This window comes from Amblyomma maculatum, chromosome 1, assembly GCF_055883805.1.
Source record: "Amblyomma maculatum isolate TAMU_Amacu chromosome 1, ASM5588380v1, whole genome shotgun sequence".
NCBI lineage: Eukaryota > Metazoa > Arthropoda > Arachnida > Ixodida > Ixodidae > Amblyomma > Amblyomma maculatum.
The window spans coordinates 370060390-370083487 of NC_139344.1; the positions used below are offsets into that span (position 1 = coordinate 370060390).

At 47.0% G+C, this 23098-nt stretch overlaps 1 protein-coding gene across 1 annotated transcript in view; it reads left to right on the forward strand.

The window, feature by feature from the left end:
- The window catches only part of LOC146208172 (uncharacterized), a 96007-nt gene that overhangs the window by 72335 nt on the left and 574 nt on the right, over window positions 1-23098 (forward strand). Inside the window, exons 2-6 of the mRNA XM_084591783.1 lie at window positions 16866-16965; window positions 19503-19590; window positions 20928-21013; window positions 21907-22011; window positions 22951-23004. Of these exons, the coding sequence (XP_084447909.1) occupies window positions 16891-16965; window positions 19503-19590; window positions 20928-21013; window positions 21907-22011; window positions 22951-23004 (408 nt within the window). The 5' untranslated portion in view covers window positions 16866-16890. The remainder of the gene's footprint in view (window positions 1-16865; window positions 16966-19502; window positions 19591-20927; window positions 21014-21906; window positions 22012-22950; window positions 23005-23098) is intronic.

Below are 23098 nucleotides of genomic sequence, written 5' to 3' on the forward strand. Positions count from 1 at the left end.
CTATTTACGTAAACATACTTATCAAACGTGCTTTCGCACGTCTTAATCGGTTTAAGAGGAGTCCAAGCCTTCCTAGCTATTTTAGAGCGTTAGCTCTACTGCATTCGTTTGCGAGCCTAGCGAGTTATATTCTTACACCTAGTTATATTCTTACACCTAGGAGGTGCCACGTACGCGATGTTTTTTTTTTTCTTTTATGGCGCAGATATACCCTTCGGCATAAGAGACCTAAATATAAATCATAGATATTCTAGATATCTGCCAGGCTGAAAACTCCCGCCACGGACTGCGCTTCAACACCAAGATATCGGCGGCGGTTCGCCTGACTGGTGAGAATGCCGATTCCGCTGCTTATACCTGGAGGAGAGATGCTGTGGCGGGTGCAGTACATTGCACCCGCCACTGCTTCGGTGGTGGACGACGGCTGTTGTTGCGGCGCGCGTCTTTCTTTCCCTCTTCTTTTTCCTTTCTTCTCTATTTTCTCTTCTGTCCAATCAGGAGAATCGCCAATCGTAAGAGAGGTGTTAAGGAAAAGGACTTGTGTAAGCTGGTGCAGGCGTTTGTGCTCAGTAGAATAGTGTATGCGACGCCTTATTTGAAGTTGGACGCGACGGAAAAAGGCAAGGTGGAGGCTATGATTAGGCAGGCGTATAAAGCGGCCCTTGGGTTGCCTCACAATGCGTCTACCGAAAGACTGCTGGGATTAGGAGTGCACAACACCCTAGAAGAACTACGGGAGGCGCACTTGGTGATGCAGCTCGGTAGGCTTTCAAAACAAAAGCAGGAAGGGACATATTGGAAAGGATCGGCATTGGAGTTGACGCTCCAGCTGGTGACACTAAAATTCAGATTAGACAGGAAATGCACAAGGGCTTGTACATAAAACCTTTGCCCAAGAACATGCATCCAATACATCACGAGGACCGCAGGAAGGCAAGAGCCAAAGCTTTACATGCTAAGTACGGGAAGTACAACGGGGCAGTCTATGTAGATGTCGCCGAGTATAGGGACAAGGACGCATTTGCAATTGCGGTGGTGGACGGGCGGGGACGCTTGATCGCCTCCGGATCAGTCAAAACCCGCTCCCCAGAAACTGCAGAGGAAGCGGCGATAGCACTAGCTATTACTAGTAGTAATGCTGACTTGATCTTCAGCGATTCCAAAACATCCATCCGAAATTTGGCGAGGGGCAGAATATCTGTCACAGCGGCGCGATTGCTGAATCGGGCCACGTGGCGAGGGACTACGGAGGCGGAAATTGGGTACCAGCACACTCTGGGAATCCTGGGAACGAGACGGCTCACATGAATGCTCGAGGTTTCGTCAGCCGGGTAGGTGAGTCGGACGTTTCGGGAAGGTCCACGAGAGATGGGCTGGTATCCTTTCATGACATTAATAATCATTTCAAACTTGATCGGAGGATTTACCCACCCCCGGACAAGCAATTGGTGAAGGCGCAGGAATGCGTCTGGCGACGATTGCAGACTAGATGTTTCTTCAACCCATACGTGTTGAGCAAAATCAACCCGGACATTGAGCCGGAGTGCAAATGGTGTCAGGAATTGGCAACCTATGACCACATATTATGGAGCTGTAGCATAGCACCGCCACCAGCGGATATTATGCGTGATCCTTCCCTCGAGCAGTGGGAGGCCGTGTTGGCCAGCTCAGACCCGGTCGTTCAGACCAGGGCCTTGGAGTGGGCCACCCAGGTCGCCGTCAGCCATGGGTTGATGGCCATCTAACACGGAATCGTCCACACATGCTCTCTGACGAAAATAAAGTTTTTCCATCCATCCATTCTGTCCACACGAGCTACTCCCCTGATGGGGCTGGGACAAGTAGATCGCCGCCGCTTGCGGCGGGGGCTAGCCTGCCAGCGTATTTGGGTTTGCTCGGTACGGTGGCTCCGCAAGGGACAAAGCAAGAGAAGAGACGAAGAAAACGGGCTGTTCCGACTAGCATCTACCGCCCCCAGGAGCCGAGCAGCCTAGCGATTAGCGGCGCATGCTTTTTCAGTGGGCGTCGCGTTGGACGCGGCACTAGCTTGAGAGTGCCTATACTACTACTACTACTACTACTAATACTACTACTACTACTACTACTACTACTACTACTACTACTACTACTACTACTACTACTACTACTAATACTACTACTATTACTACTAAATAATAATAATAATAATAATAATAATAATAATAATAATAATAATAATAATAATAATAATACACAGTAATTATTCTCTGCTAATTGTTATTATTATTATTATTATTATTATTATCATTAGTAGTATTAGTAGTATAGAGGAAGACTCGTTTCACGCAGTTGGCACTGAATTGTCTAGTTAACGGCCGAATTACATGGCTAAATATTATCTTCACAGTTTTAATTATTGTTAATAATTATGATTGGTTCACAGGAAGGGAAAGGCGCAGTATCTGTCACACTTGCGTCTGTGGACACCTTCATCCCTTGGTGTCCACAGGCACAAGTGTGACAGATACTGCGCCTTTCCCTTCCTGCGAACCAATTAATATTATTATCATTAATAATTAAAACTGGGAAGACAATATTTAGCCAGTTAATTTGGCCGTATACCTACAGACAAGTGGCAACTTAATGAAACGAGTCTTCCTCTATACTACTACTGTTACTACTACTACTACTACTACTACTACTACTACTACTAATAATAATAATAATAATAATAATAATAATAATAATAATAATAATAATAATAATAGTAGTAGTAGTAGTAGTGTAGTAGTAGTAGTAGTAACAGTAGTAGTAGTAGTAGTATAGGCTTTCTCAAGCTAGTGTCGCGTCCAACATGACATGACGCCCATTGAAAAAGCATGCGCCGCTAATCGCTAGGCTGCTCGGCTCCTGGGGGCGGTAGATGCTAGTCGGAACAGCCCGCTTTCTTCGTCTCTTCTGTCATTTTGTCCCTTGCGGAGCCACCGTACCGAGCAAACCCAAATACGCAGCCTGCCACCGAATTTTTATCTGTTGTAGGCCGTCATTGTACCCGCCACCGCTTCGGTGGTGGAGGACGGCTGTTGTTGCGGCGCGCATCTTTCTCTCCCTCTTCCTTTTCTTTCTTCTCTGTTTTCTCTTTTGTCTGCACGAGGAAGCGGAGGTGGCTCAGCTACAGAGCCAGTAGCAGGCCCGTGCATTTTCTTTTCCTTCTTCCTACAGCAGCGGAGGTGGCTCAGCTGCAGAGCCAGTAGCAGGCCCGTGCATTTTCTTTTCCTTCTTTCTACAGCCACAGCAACAGGCAGCGGAGGTGGCTCATGCAGCTGCAGAGCCATTATCAGGCCCGTGCATTTTTTACCTTCTTCCTACAGCCACAACATGTGTACGAAGAAAATAGGGTGAAATATAGTGCGCCTTTCGTTTCCTTAAACAGATTTATTTAAAAGCGGGAAAGAAAGTAAAGGTTTGGTTTAGTTTGGTTTTGTGTATTATTACGGAAGCAATACTACTCTAGGTTTCGAGCCTTTAGCATGGCGCGGCTGCACCTACGTGCCGCTGTGACGTCACACCCCACGTGACACTAGGGTGAGAGCTGGCCGGGCTACCAACTCAAGTGGTCGGCGTAGCGTGGCCGCACCCACGTGATGCTCGTCACACCCCACATGACACCAGGACGAGAGGTGGGTTACCAACTCAAGTGGTCGGCGTAGCGCGGTCGCAGCCATGGCGCAGCGCGTGACGTCACACCCCACGAGAGAGAAAAGCGAGAGATGGGCTGGCAGGAGCTGCCAACTTGGGTCTCTCGCTTCACATGGAATGGTTATGTCAGAATCAGCCTGCTAGGACCCTGATATTCACGTTAAGGCACGTTCATACGGCTTGGTTAAAGCGGGGCTGAGGAAGAAGAAAGAGAAGAAGAAAACGCTCGATCACCCAGAGCTAATGCTTTCGCTCAAGATTTGGTTCAGCAGCGTTGAATCCTTGTAATTATTATTATTATTATTATTATTATTATTATTATTATTATTATTATTATTATTATTATTATTATTATTATTATTATTATTATTACTACTACTAGCCGAACATTGGATGACTGTTGCGCTCCAGTGCGCGTTCAGCCGCATGCGACGCCACAACTAATATTAATGGCATAGTCATGGTTAAGCAGAGTCAAATTCGTAGTCATTGTCATGGTTACTAATTCATATTAATAATACTAATGTTTAGCTAGTGATAGTCATAGTTTGTCATTGCAATTAATCATATTCATAGATTCATCAGGCGAGGTTTCTTTTTTCTAGTTTTGCTCAAGATGGCTCATCCTGGCCTTCACTGTCGAAGAGGCGGGAATCGGGTGCATGCGTAGAGCACTAGATTACTCGTCGACGAATGCGGTGTACGGTCCCACATGCGCAGAGCACAAGATCGTGCTTCGGCGAATCATATGGATGTCCTCGTTTCACCGGTCCCAGGAAGACCTGCAGAGATGCAACTTCGCGCTGCAAAACTTTACTATGACAAGGAATTCCCTCGACATTAGTCGGTTCGAACCCAGCCGTTGGCGGCTGACTGACTGATTTATAGGAAGGGAAATGCACGGTAACTGTCTCACTTGTTTTCTGTGGACACCTCAATCGCGCAGTAAGGGAAGGGAGGAAGGCGGGAGTGAAAGTGGAAAGAGAAAGAGGAGCCGTAGTGGAAGGCTACGGAGTAATTTCGACCACCTGGGGACCTTTTAACGTGCGCTGACATCGCGTGCACTGACATCGCAAAGCACACGGGCGCCTTGTATTTTGCCTCCAGCTTTTCGATGGAGGCGAAAAGCAAGGCGCCCGTGTGCTGTGCGATGTCAGTGCACGTTAAAGAACCCCAGGTGGTCGAAATTTCTGGAGTCCTCCACTACGGCGTCTCTCATAGCCCGAGTTGCTTTGGGACGTTAAATCCCCACAAACCGCCACCGCACAGCACACGGACGACTCTTCGTTTCGCCTCCATCGAAACGCAGTCGCCGAGGTCGGGTTCGAACCCGGATACTCCGGCACAGTGGTCGGGCGTCTTACCACTGCACCACCCTGGCGGGGCCCATCGGCGGCTTTGTTTCAATGTAGGCGAAGTGGGTGGGCGTCCGTAGGCTGTGTGATGTCAGTGGACGTTAAATGTCCCCAGGTGGTCGAAATTATTTCGCAGCCCTCCTCTACCGACACTCCTTTTTCTCTTTCCTCTTCCACTCCCACCTTCCTCCTTTCCTTGCGGCCCGGGTCGTCTCCGCGTAGAAAGTGTGACAGAAACTGGGTCACCTTTCTTATAAACCAATTTATTTACTATTCAGCGCGACATGACCTTCAGGACTGCACACGGCAGGAGCACAGCTATTGTTCTGAAACAGGGCAAGAAAGGCGCTGAGGAAGCTTGCAGGATGCTGAGGGTGCGCTGAAAGACACCTAAAGCAGTGTACTATATTGTGTGCCATGCTGAAGACAAAGATTTCGGAGCCACGCGTTCCGGGGAAAAAGAGCGGAATGTCCTTGATGCGTTCAGAGACGAAGCTCGACATTGTCCCTCATCTTGGCATAGCTATGGAACATTGCACCTTGTCTGCCGTACACACTGCACCATATACTGTTTCTTTACAAACTTCACACTGCACCATATACTGTTTCTTTACAAACTATGTGAAAAACATATGCACCGACCGTACACTAATCGGATACCATCGCACGTGACAGTATCGCGCTGCATGGTGGTGATGGTGGTTATTTATTGTATATATAAAAGGAAGGAAAAGATGTTTGCCAGCCCCGGTATCTGATATCTGAAGCACCTGAACTGGGGCGCCGGAAATAAAGGGATGATAATAATAATAATAATAGGAAGGGAAAGGCGCGGTAACTGTCTCACTTGTTTTCTGTGGACCCCTCAACCGCGCCGTAAGGGAACGGAGGAAGGTGGGCGAGAAAGGGGAAAGAGAGAGGAGCCATAGTGGAGGGCTACGGAGTAATTTCGACCACCTGGGGATCTTTAACGTGCGCTGACATCGCACAGCACACGACGCCTCTTCGTTTCGCCTCCATCGAAACGCAGCCGCCGAGGTCGGGTTCGAACCCGGGAACTCCGGCACAGTGGTCGGGCGTCTTACCACTGCGCCACCCCGGAGGGGCAATAAAAGGGATAGCGAGGAAGAGGTAGATGAAATCAAAGAGGTGAGCGATAGGAAGAAAGAAAGGGGTTGGTAAAAATAAAATAAATATATACACTATGGTACAGTATACAGTAGTTTGCTTGAGGCCCACCCGCAAATGTTTTACGTAACTGAGCACTCGGCACATCGGGCGGGCCTCCGCAATAGCTCTGCGTCCAGACAACTGTTCACAACGCACGCACTTTCACACTATACAAAACACTGACGGCCGTCGTGGGCGATCGGTCGTTATTGTCCGAAATAGTACACGCGGAACACTCACTCACACAGTTCAGGATTTTTTATCCCAGAGAGCACATGCTGACCCGGGCCGAGTTTCTAGGGTATTTCGCGCCACTTCACGCGATCGTGTCACTACTACTATGCCGTAAAGTCTCGAAGGGCGGCGGTGACACCCGATTGCATGAGTAACACGTAAGAGAAGGAAGTTTTTTAGAAAAACACCTTTCAGTAAAGAACTTTTTTCCAAAGCTGCACACGCTCACTGTACGGACTACATCGTCTTCATTCATTGAGGAGGGATCGCAACCAAGGTGCGACCATTACTTTAAAAAAAGAAAAGAGTTTGCTGATAGGCAATCTTATGAGGTAAGCACGGCTATCTCTATACCCGGGGCGGCAAGTGTTCTTGGAAGTCCCAACGATTCCAATGAAAAATCTGCGTTTTTTTGCGACCGGCTGACTCAAACGAATCGGGCAGTTTCGATCGGCTATAGAGAAAACGAATAAAATGCCCTCATTCAGTGGTCAGGAGATTCATCGTTGAGTATTTTGCCGTTCAGGCAGCAAAAAAAAAGTGTACAGCCAGAACTGAATAGAATTTCTTGCGAAACAGTTCGGTAAGTAGTTTGTGTCCTATAGCCTATCATTTCAGTTCCGGTCTTCAACCCGTATATAGACGAAGCGGCCTGGCCAAGGCGACTGATTCTTAGCTCGCGGTAAAAGTACACAAATGTTGCAAGCGCGTATCGTCCTAAAGCTATCACCAATATGAAAAAGCTGCAAGCGTGCACGCACGCGCTCGTACACGCGCGCGCACACACACACACACACACACACACACACACACACACACACACACACACACACACACACACACACACACACACTCTCACACACACACTCACCCCCCCCCACACACACACCTTATTACATTTAACTGAAGTTGAAAATGACTTTCGGATAATATGTGCCAAAAAGACAGCTATGTTATGGTTATGGTTGGTTCACAGGAAGGGGAAGGCGCAGTATCTGTCACACTTGCTCTGTGGACACCTGAACCGCGCCGTAAGGGAAGGGAGGAAGGTGGGATTGAAAGTGGAAAGAGAGAAAGGGGAGCCGTAGTGGAGGGCTACAAAGTAATTTCGACCACCTGGGGATCTTTAACGTGCGCTGACATCGCACAGCACACGGACGCCACTTCGTTTCGCCTCCATCGAAACGCAGCCGCCGAGGTCGGGTTCGAGCCCGGGAACTCCGGCACAGTAGTCGGGCGTCTTACCACTGCGCCACCCGGGCGGGGCAAAGACAGCTAGCAAGAAAAAAATTATTGGGGACACAAGTTCCGCTTTTAAAGATGCGACGCGTGAGCGTAGGCTGCCATCCGACACATAAAACCCCTCTTTAACCAAGCCGTATGAGCCTGCCTGCAGCCCTAGAGATAACGTGTGTCTGACAGAATGGGAGTGTCCAGGCATGCTGATTATGATTGATTTATAGGAAGGGAAAGGCACGGTAACTGTCTCACTTGTTTTCTGTGGACACCTCAACCGCGCCGTAAGGGAACGAATTTTTTTTTTATTTATTTATAGGAAGGGAAAGGCGAGGTAACTGTCTCACTTTGTCTTCTGTGGACACCGCAACCGCGCCGGTAGGGAAGGGAGGAAGGCGGGAGTGAAAGTGGAAAGAGAGAAAGAGGAGCCGTAGTGGAGGGCTACGGAGTAATTTCGACCACCTGGGGATCTTTAACGTGCGCTGACATCGCACAGCACACGACGCCTCTTCGTTTCGCCTCCATCGAAACGCAGCCGCCGAGGTCGGGTTAAGGGAACGGAGGAAGGTGGGAGTGAAAGTGGAAAGAGAGAAAGGGGAGCCGTATTGGAGGGCTACGGAGTAATTTCGACCACCTGGGGATCATTAACGTGCGCTGACATTGCACAGCACACGGACGCCTCTTCGTTTCACCTCCATCGAAACGCAGCCGCCGAGGTCGGGTTCAAACCCGGGTACTCCGGCAGAGTAGTCGGGCGTCTTACCACTGCCCCACCCCGGCGGGCAGGCATGATGATTATGATATCTCCCTCGCAATGAAAGGAAAGGCCCGAGTTTGCGGCTCCCGCCGAACGAAACGTCAGGCAACTTCAGGTCAGCACGCGGCCATGCCAGCTGAGTTTTCGCACACAACGCCGATGGGAACGCTGACGGCGGATTTTCTGTTGAGAGGAGCCTTTAACGCTAACGCTTTTAAATGTTTACTTGTCACGCATGATTACATGCTATCACCAGAATGTTCAACCGTTATTCCGTTTATTCTGCTTCTTTAGCCTTAGTATTTAAGTTTCTACTGCGCTTCTACGAGGAGGCGTAGGTAGCTATCATCCGAGCCACAATCCGCACCTCAGGGATGCGATGCTCTTTGAGCGGTCACGTTAGAATGCAAAGAAAAAAAAAAAGGAGAGGAAGTTCAGCGCGTTCTGGGTCTTTCTTTTTTTCTCTTTGGTAATGTAAATGTTGCTTACACGCCACCAGATTTTTGCGGCATCGTTTTAAGGTCTGTACTGCGGAGCTCACCCGCAAAACCAGAGACCACCAATTTGTCTGGCCGAAATTATTCCAGAGCCCCGAGCCCAGATACGGTGGCTCTCCTTCTGCCGCCCCACCACTTCCTTCCCTTGGTCCCCTTCCTCTCTCTCTCTCTCTCTCTCTCTCTCTCTCTCTCTCTCTCTCTCTCTGTATATATATATATATATATATATATATATATATATATATATATATATATATATATATATATATATATATAAATAAATATATATATATATATTTATTGTTTCATATTTCATAATTCATATTTATTGTTTCCAACTCTGCCCACTGTCGCTTCGTGAGTCCTTGGAACTCAGCCTGGTATAGTATCCTGGGCTGAAACACCGATTGTACAAGACGTCTTGCCATCTCTGCTCAGACTTCTCCTCCCCTTGACGAAATACGTTTTATCAAGTGCAAGGAGGTCGCAGCTACTTTTTTCATGAAGTCATTGTGTTCCTTTGTCAGATTTATGAATATCTAGACCAAGAACGCTTAACTCGTCCACCTCTTGTAATGCCTGATTTCCAATATTTGGCGTACCTCTTTTCGGTGACAATTTTTTTTTTTCCATTTTTATTTGCAGCATGAATGTAGATCGACTTTTGGGGTGACAGCTAGAGACCTGCATCGCGGACATACTCATCTAGTGTATTGCCCCGCCGGGGTGGCACAGTGCCTTTTCGAGGTTTTGTTTCCTACGTAACCAAAAAGATGCATTCCTGAGAACCTTTATGCAAATCATGCTATCCAGTGCAATTCCAGAGTTTATAGTCTCTTCATGCTCTGCTCGGGGATACACTGTGTCACGCTTCCTGCGAGAAGTGGTGTGGTCGTTCAGGTTTTTGCGCGTGCGGTACTCTGTAGAGTATTTAGCGACGGTACCACCTAAGCGGCTGTACAAGGATCTTATTTCACAATTCTTCCCAGCTCCATTGTACAGAACCTTATACTGTGAAGGCCCAGGGAAAGACCTGCTCAAGCGAGTTAAAAACATGACTGTTGCACCGGACGTAAAAACATTCTTTTTTAAATTGCATACAGGAACCCTCCCAGTCAAAACATGGATGGAAGAAAAGGGCCTTTTTGTACCTTGGGGCTCAAACTGTCTACTATGTAGGAAACCTGAAACAGTTGAGCACGTGTTCCTGGATTGTTTTACTGGGATGGTGTTACAAAGGACACTTAAAAAAGACCTGCCATTGACGCCACGTGGAATTCGGTACTTGACAACTGTTAATGATGATTTTCAGTATGACCTCATCATGCTATTGGGCCTTCACAGTATTTGGAGGAGTAGGATGGCTTATAGACACTGTGATGTCGATGCGCGATCTGTATGTGATTATTTTGTTGAGCAAGTGTATAAACTAACAGAAATTTTGAAGCAGCAAGACGCTGCGGAGGAGGTCTTGAGTCTGATGGGCGAACTTGTGGTAATGAAAGTTCATTAGACATGGTTGTCAGCCAAGGGGCATGACAACCACGATCTTTTACTGATGTATTTGTACCAACTCATGCAATAAAGAAAAAAAAGCCGGAATGGCGCAGTGCTTAGGGCGCTCGACTACTGTTTCCAAGGATGCGGGGTCGAATCCCGGCCTCGGCGGCCGCTTTTCGATGGAGGCGAAAAGCTAGGCGCCCGTGTGCTGTGCGATGGCAGTGCACGTTATAGAACCCCAGGTGGTCGAAATTTCCGGAGTCTTCCACTACGGCGTCTCTCATAGCCTAAGTCGCTTTGAGACGTTAAACCCCAAAAACCAAAGACCAAACCAATCATTTAGTGTATTTAGGGCATCTTGCAAATAAAGATTTTGTGTCTCAAGGCGTTTATAAGTAGACCATATTGTGACATCGTCTGCGTAAATATTGAACTGCACCTCAGGTACTGCAGCTAATCTCCACTTCAAAGGGATCAGTGCAATATTAAATAACAAAGGTGCTAAGACCCGGGCCCTTTCGGCACTCCTCTGAGGGGTAATTGCCGATTTGTTGTCCATTTATCAGAACAGAAAACGTCCTGCCCTTAAGCAGGCTATGCACCGTTTTTGTGACCTGTAAGGGAATGCCCATACTTTCCATGTTGTTAAATATCTTGGCATGTAACACGTTATCGCATGCCTTTGTCACGTCGGTAGCCACCACGGCGCGTTCAAGGTGGCTATGAGGCGACCTCTTCGGCTACCTCTACGACCTCTACGACCTCTTCGGCTAGTATAGCCAACCCAGATTATGTGCCAAGGCTTGTACGGAACCCAATTTGCCGAGCATGATATTTTTGCTGACATTCCAACAACCATAACAGAGGGGTGGTTGTCATTTTTTCTTAAATCTAATTGTGGGCGTTAGCATATTGGCCGCAAAGATTGTAGGCTTGTAGGATGTTTTCCAGGCTTTGGATAACAGAAAAGGAAAGGCAGAGTGTCTGTTACACAAGTTCTGTGCACACCTGTACCGCGCCACAAGGATTGATTTATAAAACTGATTGATTTATAGGAAGGGAGAAGCGCGGTAACTGTCTCACTCGTTTTCTGTGGACACATCAACCGCGCCGTAAGGGAAGGAAGGAAGATGGCAGTGAAAGTGGAAAGAAAGAAAGAGGAGCCGTAGTGGAGGGCTATGGAGTAATTTCGACCGCCTGAGGATCTTTAACGTGCGCTGACATCGCACAGCACACGACGCCTCTTCGTTTCGCCTCCATCGAAACGCAGCCGCCGAGGTCGGGTTCGAACCCGTGTACTCCGGCACAGTATAGTAGGGCGTCTTACCACTGCACCACCCTGGCGGGGCACGCGGGGGTGGTGCAGTGGTAAGACGCCCAAGGAAAGCGTGAAAAGTGGGAGCGATTGCGGAGAGAAAGAGGAGCCGCAGGAGGGCTAGAAATTTATAATAAATATAAATTGGTTCACAGGAAGGGAAAGGCGCAGTAACTGTCACACTTGCTCTGTGGACACCCGAACCGCGCCGTAAGGGAAGGGAGGAAGGTGGGAATGAAAGTGGAAAGAGAGAAAGAGGAGCCGTAGTGGAGGGCTACGGAGCAATTTCGACCACCTGGGGATCTTTAACGTGCGCTGACATCGCACAGCACACGGACGCCACTTCGTTTCGCCTCCATCGAAACGCAGCCGCCGAGGCCGGGATTCGATCCCGGGAACTCCGGCACAGTAGTCGGGCGTCTTACCACTGCACCACCCCGGCGGGGCAGCTAGAAATTTCGGCGTTTGCAATTCGATGGAGGTGAAACGGAGAGGCATCCGTGTGCTGTGGAAATTACTCTGTAGTCCTCCACTAGGGCACCTTTTTCTCTCTTTCCACTTTCACTCCCACCTTCCTCCCTTCCTTTACGGCGCAGTTTAGGAGAACAAGTGTGACATATACTACATATTTCCTTTCTTGTGAACCACTATTTATTATTATTATTATTATTATTATTATTATTATTATTATTATTATTATTATTATTATTATTATTATTATTATTATTATTATTATTATTATTATTATTATATAACCTGGCCCCGCCGGGGTGGCGTAGTGGTTACGGCGCTCGACTACTGTTTACAAGGACGCGGGATCGAATCCTAGCCTCGGAAGCAGCTTTGCGATGGAGGCAAAAAGCAAAGTGCCCGTGTGTTGTGCGATTTCAGTGCACGTTAAGAACCCCAGGTGGTCAAAATTTCCGGAGTCCTCCACTACGGCGTCTCTCATAGCCTGAGTCGCTTTGGGACGTTGAACACCACAAACCAAACCGTTATATAACCTGGTGATCCTTAACTTGCACTGACATCGCACAACACACGGAAGCCTCTCCGTTGCGCTTCCATCGAAACGCAGCCGCCGGCGGTCGGGTTCAAACTTCGATCCCGCTACTTCGAAAAAGTAGCTGATCATCTTAACCGAAGGATAGAAGATAAATATCGATCGAACGCATGGGCTTCTATGGGAGATTCAAATCGATCACAGATAACAGTCGCTGGAGCTGTACTTCTCGAGCAATGAATTTCAGCGTTTCAGGAGTGTGCCTTCATTTATTTTTTAAGAACAACTTCGCAACATGCCTGTAAAGAGATAAGACGTAACAAGTGATATGTTTTAACATGCAGATAATATCATGTTTCCAATCCATGAAATAGGGAGAAAAAAGAAGAAACTTTATTTAGCAGTCTTGTCAGGGCACATGAGGAACAAGAATAGTATATGCGAAAAGGTTTTGCACTTGCTTGCCAGTCAAACCCGAAGCGTTGAGTACGGAAGTTAACAAGAGCAATAATGTCGGCACTCTATGCTTTTATAGAGCTGTATCGGTCAAAATGTGCCGTGTTTGCATTTCGAGTTTTTATTTCTCTCTCGCCACGGTTCAAATGAATCAGTGCGCAGCATTTCTGGCCCAGCGCCGGAGGGTGCGCACGCCCTATCGATTCGAAGGAAGTGGGGCTATTTTCGGGAGCCGTGGGAAGAGAACTCATCCCTGACGAACCGCTTCGCTCACCGTCAAAACGGGTGAAACACTCAGCGACCGGGAAACGAAACGCAGCGCGTTGCCGTCGGTTCGGCGACGTAACTTTCGGAGGTTCTCGATCAAGGACAAAGCGAGTGAGTGAAACCAGGCATGCTCATTTTCATTAGTTGCTACTGCTTCTTTAGGTTTGCTTCTCTGAAAAGTGTCCAGACACATGAATAATGTTTTTTCAGTGCAGCACTACTACGTAATTTTCTGGGGAGTTCGAACGTACGCTTACACTGCGGAAAACGTTGGAATCATTTCGTGCGCGGGGCTCAAAACAATACCCCCGCAGTGCAGTCTCCTGAAAAAGTTTACGGAACGCGTGTCCTCGAGAACAAACTTACTGTGCTGGTGGCGGTTAAAACATTTATTAACAATTAAATGGTTACAGAGAGGTGTTTGGGTTAGAGACGCATCGGTCTCCTGCCCTCACAATACTAGGTGGAGCCCGTATTCCGGATCCCCACTGGCAAGCAACGCCGCCCGCGTCCGTTGAACCAAGGCCTTTGGAGCCTTAAGGTCTGGACACCCGAGCAGGGCCGCCTCCCAGTCCTCTCTAGTTGGATTGAGGTTGGGGGGAATGGATGGGTTTAACGGGCACGCCCAGACCATGTGGAAGGTGTCAGCCACCTCCCCCCAGTACTGGCACGCACCATCAAAGGACGGGTTGAAATGTTTAAGCACCGCCGGGCACAGTACAGTATTGGTAAACATTTTGATGAGGAGGCACTCGTCATCGCTATCCAGTCCCTTACAAGGGGTCGGGTAGCGCCTGTGCTCCTCCTTGTAGTAATCGGTGATGTATTTGAATGTAAGGGCCAGATTGTCTGATTGGGAGTAGGCTTCTAGGGACAGGGAGATAGCCCAGGGAGAGAGTGCGCGAGCGGCCTGATCGGTCTGTTCGTTTCTCTTGAGTCCCTGGTGACCGGATGCCCAAATGAGGTTATGCGGAGTTGGGTCTATGTATAGGCAGCTAGATTGCAGTATACGCCGGGCAAGCGGGGGAGCTCATCCAAGCTTATAGTCCCGACAGGCCCCTCGCGAGTCGGTCATGATGTGTTTCGACTTGGGAATACTGAGAGCCAGAGCGATAGCAATCTCCTCTGCGTGAGTTGTGCTGTAGGCTTTGAAAGTTAGCCCATTAACCTTGTTTGTGTTGGGTACGACTGCAGCCGTATACCACCCCCCGTGGTGTGGGCCGGTAACATCCCCATAATGCATGTGTTGCTGGTGACCATAGTATCGCTCCAACGCTTCCGCGCGCGCTTGGCGACGACCGTTATGGTCTTCTTTGGACATGTTGCGGGGAAGGGGTCGGACCCGCAGGGCGCGTCTCCAGAGTTCTAGCACTCTTACCCTTTCCTCAATGTGGTAATTGCGTTTGGTGTGTAGTCCGTCCAAGAGGCGGCGACCTGATGTGGTCTGCGTAAGAAGCGTGTATTGGCTTAGTAAGTGGGCTTCTCGTAGCTCCCGGAAGATGTTCACCACGCGCAGGGCCAGAAGTTTCTGGTTGGACGTACTGACCGGAAGGTCGAGAGCCCGCTTGATGACTTTCCGGTGGATGGCCTCCAATTATTCATCATCGTGTTTACGCAGGTACAAGTAGGGGGTCGAGTAGAGAATTCTGTTCGTTACAAAAGCTTGGCTAAATTGAAGAGGAGGGGAGACAAGACAGCGCTTTGAGGTGTTCCCCTCGAGCCGATGGTGTATGGCCCGTGTTCCGCATCTTGTATTCGAATGTAGGCTTGGCGGTCTGTAAGGAATTATTTTATGTAATTGTTTTGTGAGCACAGTTGGTGTGACTGAGGTGATCGAGGATTACTTCGCTGCCTCGCGACCCCGGCGCTTGCTATTAAACCAGCGTACCGAGCATGTGAGCGCATTCATATTTGCAGTCTTTTCCGGCGATTGGTTTGCATGACTGCGCCGAAGTTTATTTTTTTTTCCGCACGCCATCACCCTAAAACATCACCCTACGCGCGCGCACGCACGCACGCACGCACGCACACGCGCGCACTCACACACACACACACACACACACACACACACACACACACACACACACACACACACACACACACACACACACACACACACACACACACACACACACACACACACACACACACACACACACACACACACACACACACACACACACACACACACACACACACACACACACACACACACACACACACACTGCAGGTTCTGCTCCTATGCCATAGTAATGCCGCCGAAGATATGAAGCAACGACAAAAAAAAAAAAGAAACCGTCGCGATGCTTCAGTAACTTCGACGTTTGGCTGCGGTTCCCAGGGTCGCGGAATAGAATCCTTGTCGCGGAGGTCATATTTCGATGAATGTGAAATGCGAAAATGCCCGTCTTCTGCGTTATGTAAGTTAAAAGAAAAAAAGTCCAGGTGATCTGAATTAATTATGAGCGCACCGCTAAAGCATTCCTGTTAGCTTCATACGTCGTATCGGGTAATTAAACGCCGCATGCATATCCCGTATTCCTTACCAGGGGTAGAAAGAGAGACGAACTCTTCTGGAAATTTTTGCGGGGCTATGACGCATTTGTTGTACTCCAAAGGCGGCGAACTCACACCTTTTCGTTAGTTAGTAGAAATAACGAGATAAAGAGTTTCGCGCTATCATTTTAAGGAACAATAAAGCGAGCACTCGCGGTTTAAGCTGATTCCTGTCCTTTTTTACATTTTCTATGACTCCAGTTAATGAAGCTGCAAAAATAGTGCAGAGTGACTGACGCGCAAGGATGAAGAACGGATAGACACGGAGATATGCAAAAATGTAGCTAGAGAGAACGGGATATAGTTGCAGAAATATGCAGTACAGTTACCATAGACAAGTATAATGTCGGTTTGAGACGGCAGGTATATTCTTGCCTTCCCGCCTGTATGACTCATGGTTTACCTAATGGATTACGTATTGAGGCTAAGTGCAGCAGACTATTTGTGTCTCTGCCCATTCCTATTGCGGTCTCCTTTAGCGGGAATATGCCCTCGGTGCCAGTACAGCGAAGCCAGCTGGAAATTAACCGCAGCACCTGTCCACACGACGTTAGCCACTGCTGTGGTGAGCCCTCTAACGCCGCCATGATACTCCGCTACGTGAAGGCAGTAGTCTTTCTTCTGACTGACACACACTTGTGCCAGTACAGCGAAGCCAGCTGGAAATTAACCGCAGCACCTGTCCACACGACGTTAGCCACTGCTGTGGTGAGCCCTCTAACGCCGCCATGATACTCCGCTACGTGAAGGCAGTAGTCTTTCTTCTGACTGACACACACTTGTCTTCTCGAAACTTGCCCTTCAACCGCGTTTGAGCACTGACCTGATCGTTTCGGCGCAGGAGTTCACAAGGCGTGTGGCCCACCATGGCGCTCCTGACCCGATCATGCTGCGTGTGTTCGCTGAAAACAGGCTCACGATACGTCGGCATCTTCTGCATCGTGAGTGTAACTTGATCTCAAGCAAGTCACGCACACATTCTCACCATAATAATAATTAAAAAAAAACATTTCTCCAAAACAGATAAATAGATGGATGCATAAATGGATAGATAGATAATGAGGAGGAGGGAAGGCAGGGATGTAAACCAGAAGGTTTCCGTTTGGCTGCCCTGCACTGAGGTAAAGGGATTAGGGGATTAAAGAGGGAAGAGAGAAGGGACAACGAATGGTCTGAAATGAATGACAAAGAACAATTAAGCCTCAGTGAGAGGGGTAACAGCGCCGTTAGCGATACTGCGAATGAAAGGCTCGCGTTCAGTCATAAGCTCAGGACTTAAAACATTCTGTAAACCGTAACATCAACCCAGTGTCGACCTACAAATCTTATACTGTCATCAATCTGAAAAGTTATTAATCATATTCAAAAAGAACAGGATCCTGTCAGATGACCACGTGGTGTAAGCGCCAAGCAACGGGGGCAAAAACCAGAAACGATTCTCGAAGAAGAATTGCAGGCAGTTGTTTCCTTCCTCTGTGTGTCTTTTACATGCTACGAATTATGACGATTTTGAGACGAGCAAGTTGATGGGCAGAGAATCGTCTACCGGTAGCTAAAATAGAGTAATGTCTTAATAATTATTAGGCAAGATGTTTGGTTCTTGCTAGAACAATTTAAAGATTTGTGCTAATATTAGAGAGGGTATTTCTAAAAACACGATAGCGCATTGCGTTATTATACGGAAAAGACTCGGGGCAGTCACTCGCATATTTTCCTCCCACAATATTTTTTTTTTTCGGGACCTATCCGGTAGCTGCCTGCACATGTACAGAGAACGGTGCCACTAGCGCTTCTGCCAGCCAAGCTGCATGCCAAAATTCCACTCCATGCTCAGCAATCTCGGCAGCTGCACCGGTTATTGATTAGAGCGAAAGCCTTGCCCTACTGAGTGAGTGAGTGAGTGAGTGAGTGAGTGAGTGAGTGAGTGAGTGAGTGAGTGAGTGAGTGAGTGAGTGAGTGAGTGAGTGAGTGAGTGAGTGAGTGAGTGAGTGAGTGAGTGAGTGAGTGAGTGAGAGTGAGTGAGTGAGTGAGTGAGTGAGTGAGTGAGTGAGTGAGTGAGTGAGTGAGTGAGTGAGTGAGTGAGTGAGTGAGTGAGTGAGTGAGTGAGTGAGTGAGTGAGTGAGTGAGTGAGTGAGTGAGTGAGCGAGCGAGCGAGCGAGCGAGCGAGCGAGCGAGCGAGCGAGCGAGCGACCAGCGGTGCGTTCCATCTCAGTATGAAGTTCCGTCTCTATACGGCTCGAAAAGACGTTTCGGTTGCATGGTTCCCCATTATTTAAGAAGGCAGTTGTTAGTAACCGAAGAATTTGTCGTCGCTATTTCAGTCACTGAGGGTTTTCATCTCAGCCTTAAATGTGCTCGAACCCAGCACCGCAAAACCACTGTCGCGAGCACTCACATTCAGTAATCTTCTAACCTAAGTAACCGACCTTTGATCTATAGTATAGTCGGATATAACTAATGATGAGGCAAACACCTCTCCTCTCGTCCTCTCGTCCTCTAGCGTCGACCGTCATAAGAGTAAGTCGACGCCATTGGCGAGAGAGCGTCTCTTGAGGAATGTTTACCGCTTCATTGGGTTTTAGGCAGAGTTGTACGTAATTGACTACTTGTAATCGATTGCTTGTAATTAATCACAATTCCATGTAATTGTGTAGTCAACTGACTACTTTTTTTTTTTTCGGGCAGTAAAGTTCGGGGTAAATCATTTATTATTTTTCTGTGATCAATCATCGGTAATCAATTGCTTATTTGCTAAAACGTCTACAGATTTTTACAGTGCCTGCAACGAAGCGTGGTCCTTTATAGAGGACATGGTATAGAAGCATTGGCAAGGTGTTCTTGCGATGTAACGTTGTTCCACACCATCTAGCGCTTAAATTAAGAAAGCATTCAGTGCAGCGGCTGATGTCTTCATGGAAAAGTCGCGAAATCAGCGACAACTCTGAAGAACAATTACTGTTGAAAATTAATAGCGTGTAAATAATTTTTCAAGCAAGCCATACTAATTTATTGCACTTTGAGCCAGTTTCCATTTGGCAATAAATTTAGATATGTAACTCAGTAGTAATTGTTTACTGTCCCGTAATTTTTCACTTCATTTTCTGGGGCTGCAATGGTTCACTGCTTTCAGTTGCATATCAAATCGAATAATTGTAACTGTATTTTCTGTAACGTGTACAAGACTGGAATTCGCGTCCAACTGTAGTGAGATAAATACGACAGCTCCTCTGTCCAGCATTCAATTCTATAGAAAAAGTGATAATCTTAAAGAGACATATTGGAATACAAAGATGCGTTCTGAACAGGTGTATACGCATACCTATACTTTTATGTTGTGGTCTGGGAAATACCAGTATGACATGTCACTGCGATGACTATCATTGCGAGGTAGAAGGATGTGCATATAACCAAATCGGGTCCAAATGTTCTTAGCCTGTGACAGTAAACTTTTTAAAAAACTGTTACGTATTCCACGCAGGCCGTTAGGACGTTCATGCTTCTTCTCTATGTCACCACTTTGCAAGATTCCAAGACATTTGATAAGCTAGGAAGCGGAAAAAGCCAAGGTGAGCAATACAAGGCTTCGTACGAAATAAAGGAAGTTGTTAGGCCATACATTAAACATTGCTTTTTAATATCACGATATCCCTCAGTGACTATGGAGCTCCGCTTCAGAGCCCTAGGCAGCGAGTTCAATTCCTGGCAGCTAGGGTGGCGTTTTGGTGGAGAGGGCTTGCTAAAGCGCTTGTAGATTGAGATCGTAGTTGGTGTCATTCTAGAAAATAGTTTAAATTAATTTTGAGCCTTCCACTACAATACATCTTTCAAAGGTTTATGGCATCATGGAAACTTGTTAATCTCATTTTAAACATGGTTCTTCACTGTGTGACCGCTCAATTTCGAGAAGAATTAAGTCATTTAAAGCAGCTGTTTTATGCCTTGTATGGCTCAGAAAATCTGCCCTTAAATATAGCAGATAGATTTCTTATTCCTCTTGGCTGTCTCGAGTGAAATCATGGGATAGAGCAAGCATTGCCCTCGTAAAGAGCCCAACCGAAATTCTGACCATCGCTTCATCCGAATGCAAAATGTTAGGGTACATGCAGTCCATCCGTATCGGTGTATTGGTTATCCGAGTCTGTTCAGTTGCCAAACCATTTTAACGGGATATTGTTAAAACTCTAGTTACGCGTAAAATACAGTGTCGGCGCCGACGTTTTGAGCGAAACATCACGTGCACTGCGCTGGCAGGGCAGCTAGTGCGACTTAGTGCGACTTAACTAGGCCACGTTATATCAGGAAGTTCGGAGGAGCTGCCAACTCGGATTGGTGGTTAGTGGTGGGAAGGAGGAATTAAATCAACCTTCTGTCACTTTTGGACGCCACGTCAGGATGTTCATATGGCTTGGTTAAATCAGTGCTCTATATATCGGGTTATAATACATTCTATCGCATCATACCCTTAAAGACTAAGCTTAAACGTTCCCCATATTTTGAGTAACCACTTAAGGTCAGATCACACAGCCTTTAAATTTACGCTTTCTTTTCGTTCACTTAGACAATGTGCGCATGTATTTTGCTTCTTTGACGCACACGCCAATAGTTAATATAAAGTATTTATATATATATATATATATATATATATATATATATATATATATATATATATCATTTATATAAATATCATATAATGATAGTATTTATATATAATTTTCTTTATAACTCGCCTACCTGCGATATATGCTTACTGAACTTTATAGGTATTCTATTGATGTTAGCTGCTTTGTTATCGTATTCCCTTTACCACCCTTCCTTCACCGCCATCCGAATGATGGTGTGCACCTTGCAAATATCATTGCTCAGATCTCACATCAATTTTTGTTTTCTTTCTTTCTCTCTTCAGCGTTTCGCGATATCCTAATCTTGCTAGGCAGTGAGTGTATCATCAACATCATCGTGAGCGCTATCTTGTTCGCGTCCACCGTCAAGGTAAGCCATGCATACAAAACTGGGTTGCTCGCTATCAAATGACGGTCTGAATTTAAGATCCGACGCGCGCCTATATTCCTAATGTTTTCATTCTACCTGCACTGCATGCTGAACAACTGCGTTTAATTTTGCCAGTCGGCATTCCGACGACCGACAGCAAGATCGAAAAGCTCAACTGTGACTCCACGTGAGCGAACTTGTTCGCGAGATTCGAGATATTCGTAGACAAGCTTCAAGTCTGCGAACATTGGCGCGTACAAAGTTAAGACAGTAAAGAAAGGAAAATCGCTGCATGGTTGTGTTCGGCACTGTATTGCACAACCTCATAGCCAGAGGGATTGTCAAGTATAGTTACGGGGTTCAGGTTTATCATCTGTAAGATATGCCGTTATAGAGCAGAGTACCACGCGTGCGTGACTCGAGTCAGTAATATTGCCATGAACACTTGTTAGCTTTATTTTTTGCTGCTGGCAGCCGCTGGCGCGCGGCCTTTGGATTCTTTATTTATTTAAGCTCAGTGTCTCCGAGATGCGGCTTTATCATTTTCTTCACCGGGCAAGATGGGCCGAGGTGTATCTCGAATGATTCCAGCCACTCGCCCCTGCTTCCGCAATGTTCCATGTTGTTCTAGATATATAGTGCCTGTTTATCTAGATATTCATTTGCCGTCTTTAAACTGAGCGATGCGGAATGCTGCGGCCATTCGTAGTTCGGCGACCGGTGAGCACTCTTGCTGTTATCGCTGCCGCCGAAATGCTCAGTTCTTTTGCGGGCGCAAGACAGCCCAGCAAAGAGTTTATTTCAATGAAATTCCCCTCTCTTCGGTTTTTTCCGACGGCTTTGTCACTGCCACGTGGCAATATTAATATTTTTTTACTGTATCTTTAATGCAGCCTAAACGTTACCTGGTTTTACCTTGGCTCTTATGGAATACTGTCGGAGTGCTCGTCGTCCAAGTCGTATGCCTTCACCTAGTCACCGAGCGATACCACATGGATGTAAGTTCTTCATTGCCCTAATCTGTCAGTCACTGCCACTCTGGATGTCGTGTTGTACGAACTCACCGAGATGTTGTAAGAGCAGAGTGCAGTACAACGATGCACTTTTATAACAAAGGGAAGGAAATTCAAATTGATGAATTTATGAGCATTGAATCCCTGAAACAAGCATTGAAACAGTATGCAATTGATTACATTGCATGAAATGGGATTTCGTAATTTACGGTGAATTCTGTATTTTAGTTCTGCAGCGCTGCTACCCGCAATCTCTCAGAAACCCGATGTCTGAAGCCGATTTCAGGGCTCCACATATAGTGTGACGGATACTGCGCCTTTCCTTTCCTGCATGACAACCAATTACTAAGTGGGAAATACATCCACCTCTGGTTGGTCTGCTTCACTGACCACGAAATTGTGTTTGCCAAACTATGTTACAAAGCGTGATTCGTATCCAACACCATCGCCGATCAAAGCATTACGTTAAGAAAATCGTATCTGCGAAGCACATGCAGTGTGTGGTCTGGAAGCATGGCCGACTGATTAACACAGCAAAGTAACGCTTAATATTTGAGGCCCAGCAAACACAATCCTATCAAACCGTCCTGCTGCTGCGCGATATTGCTTGATTAACTGAGTTAAACCGTCTGTATCTATTTTTTTACGACATTCTGAAGGGGGCAGGTTAACATTTGTCCTGTTATGTCATGCCAGTATAACGGCTCCACGGCCAGCAGTATTTACTAATAAAATAACTAGAATCTCATGCTCAAATAGATCGCAATATCAGCAGGCCGCGAAACTTTCGAAAGCCTGTCTTTACGTAACGGTGGGCATTCGTCATTTTCCAGTGCTGCATAAAATGCATCCCTCGCGGAAACCTAGCAGTGTAATCCTGTGTTGAGTACAAAATTTAATTTCCTTCGCCTCTTGACGCAGCAGCATGGCGAAGCCCTGGCATTTGGCATTATCTTCACGTTGGCGACCATTTCGCAGGTAAGTATGACGTCATTCCGTCACAAATGACCCATTATCTGTACATTTCATACCAGAAGTCTCGAAAGCGAATCGTCATGTGAGTTGTCTGTCC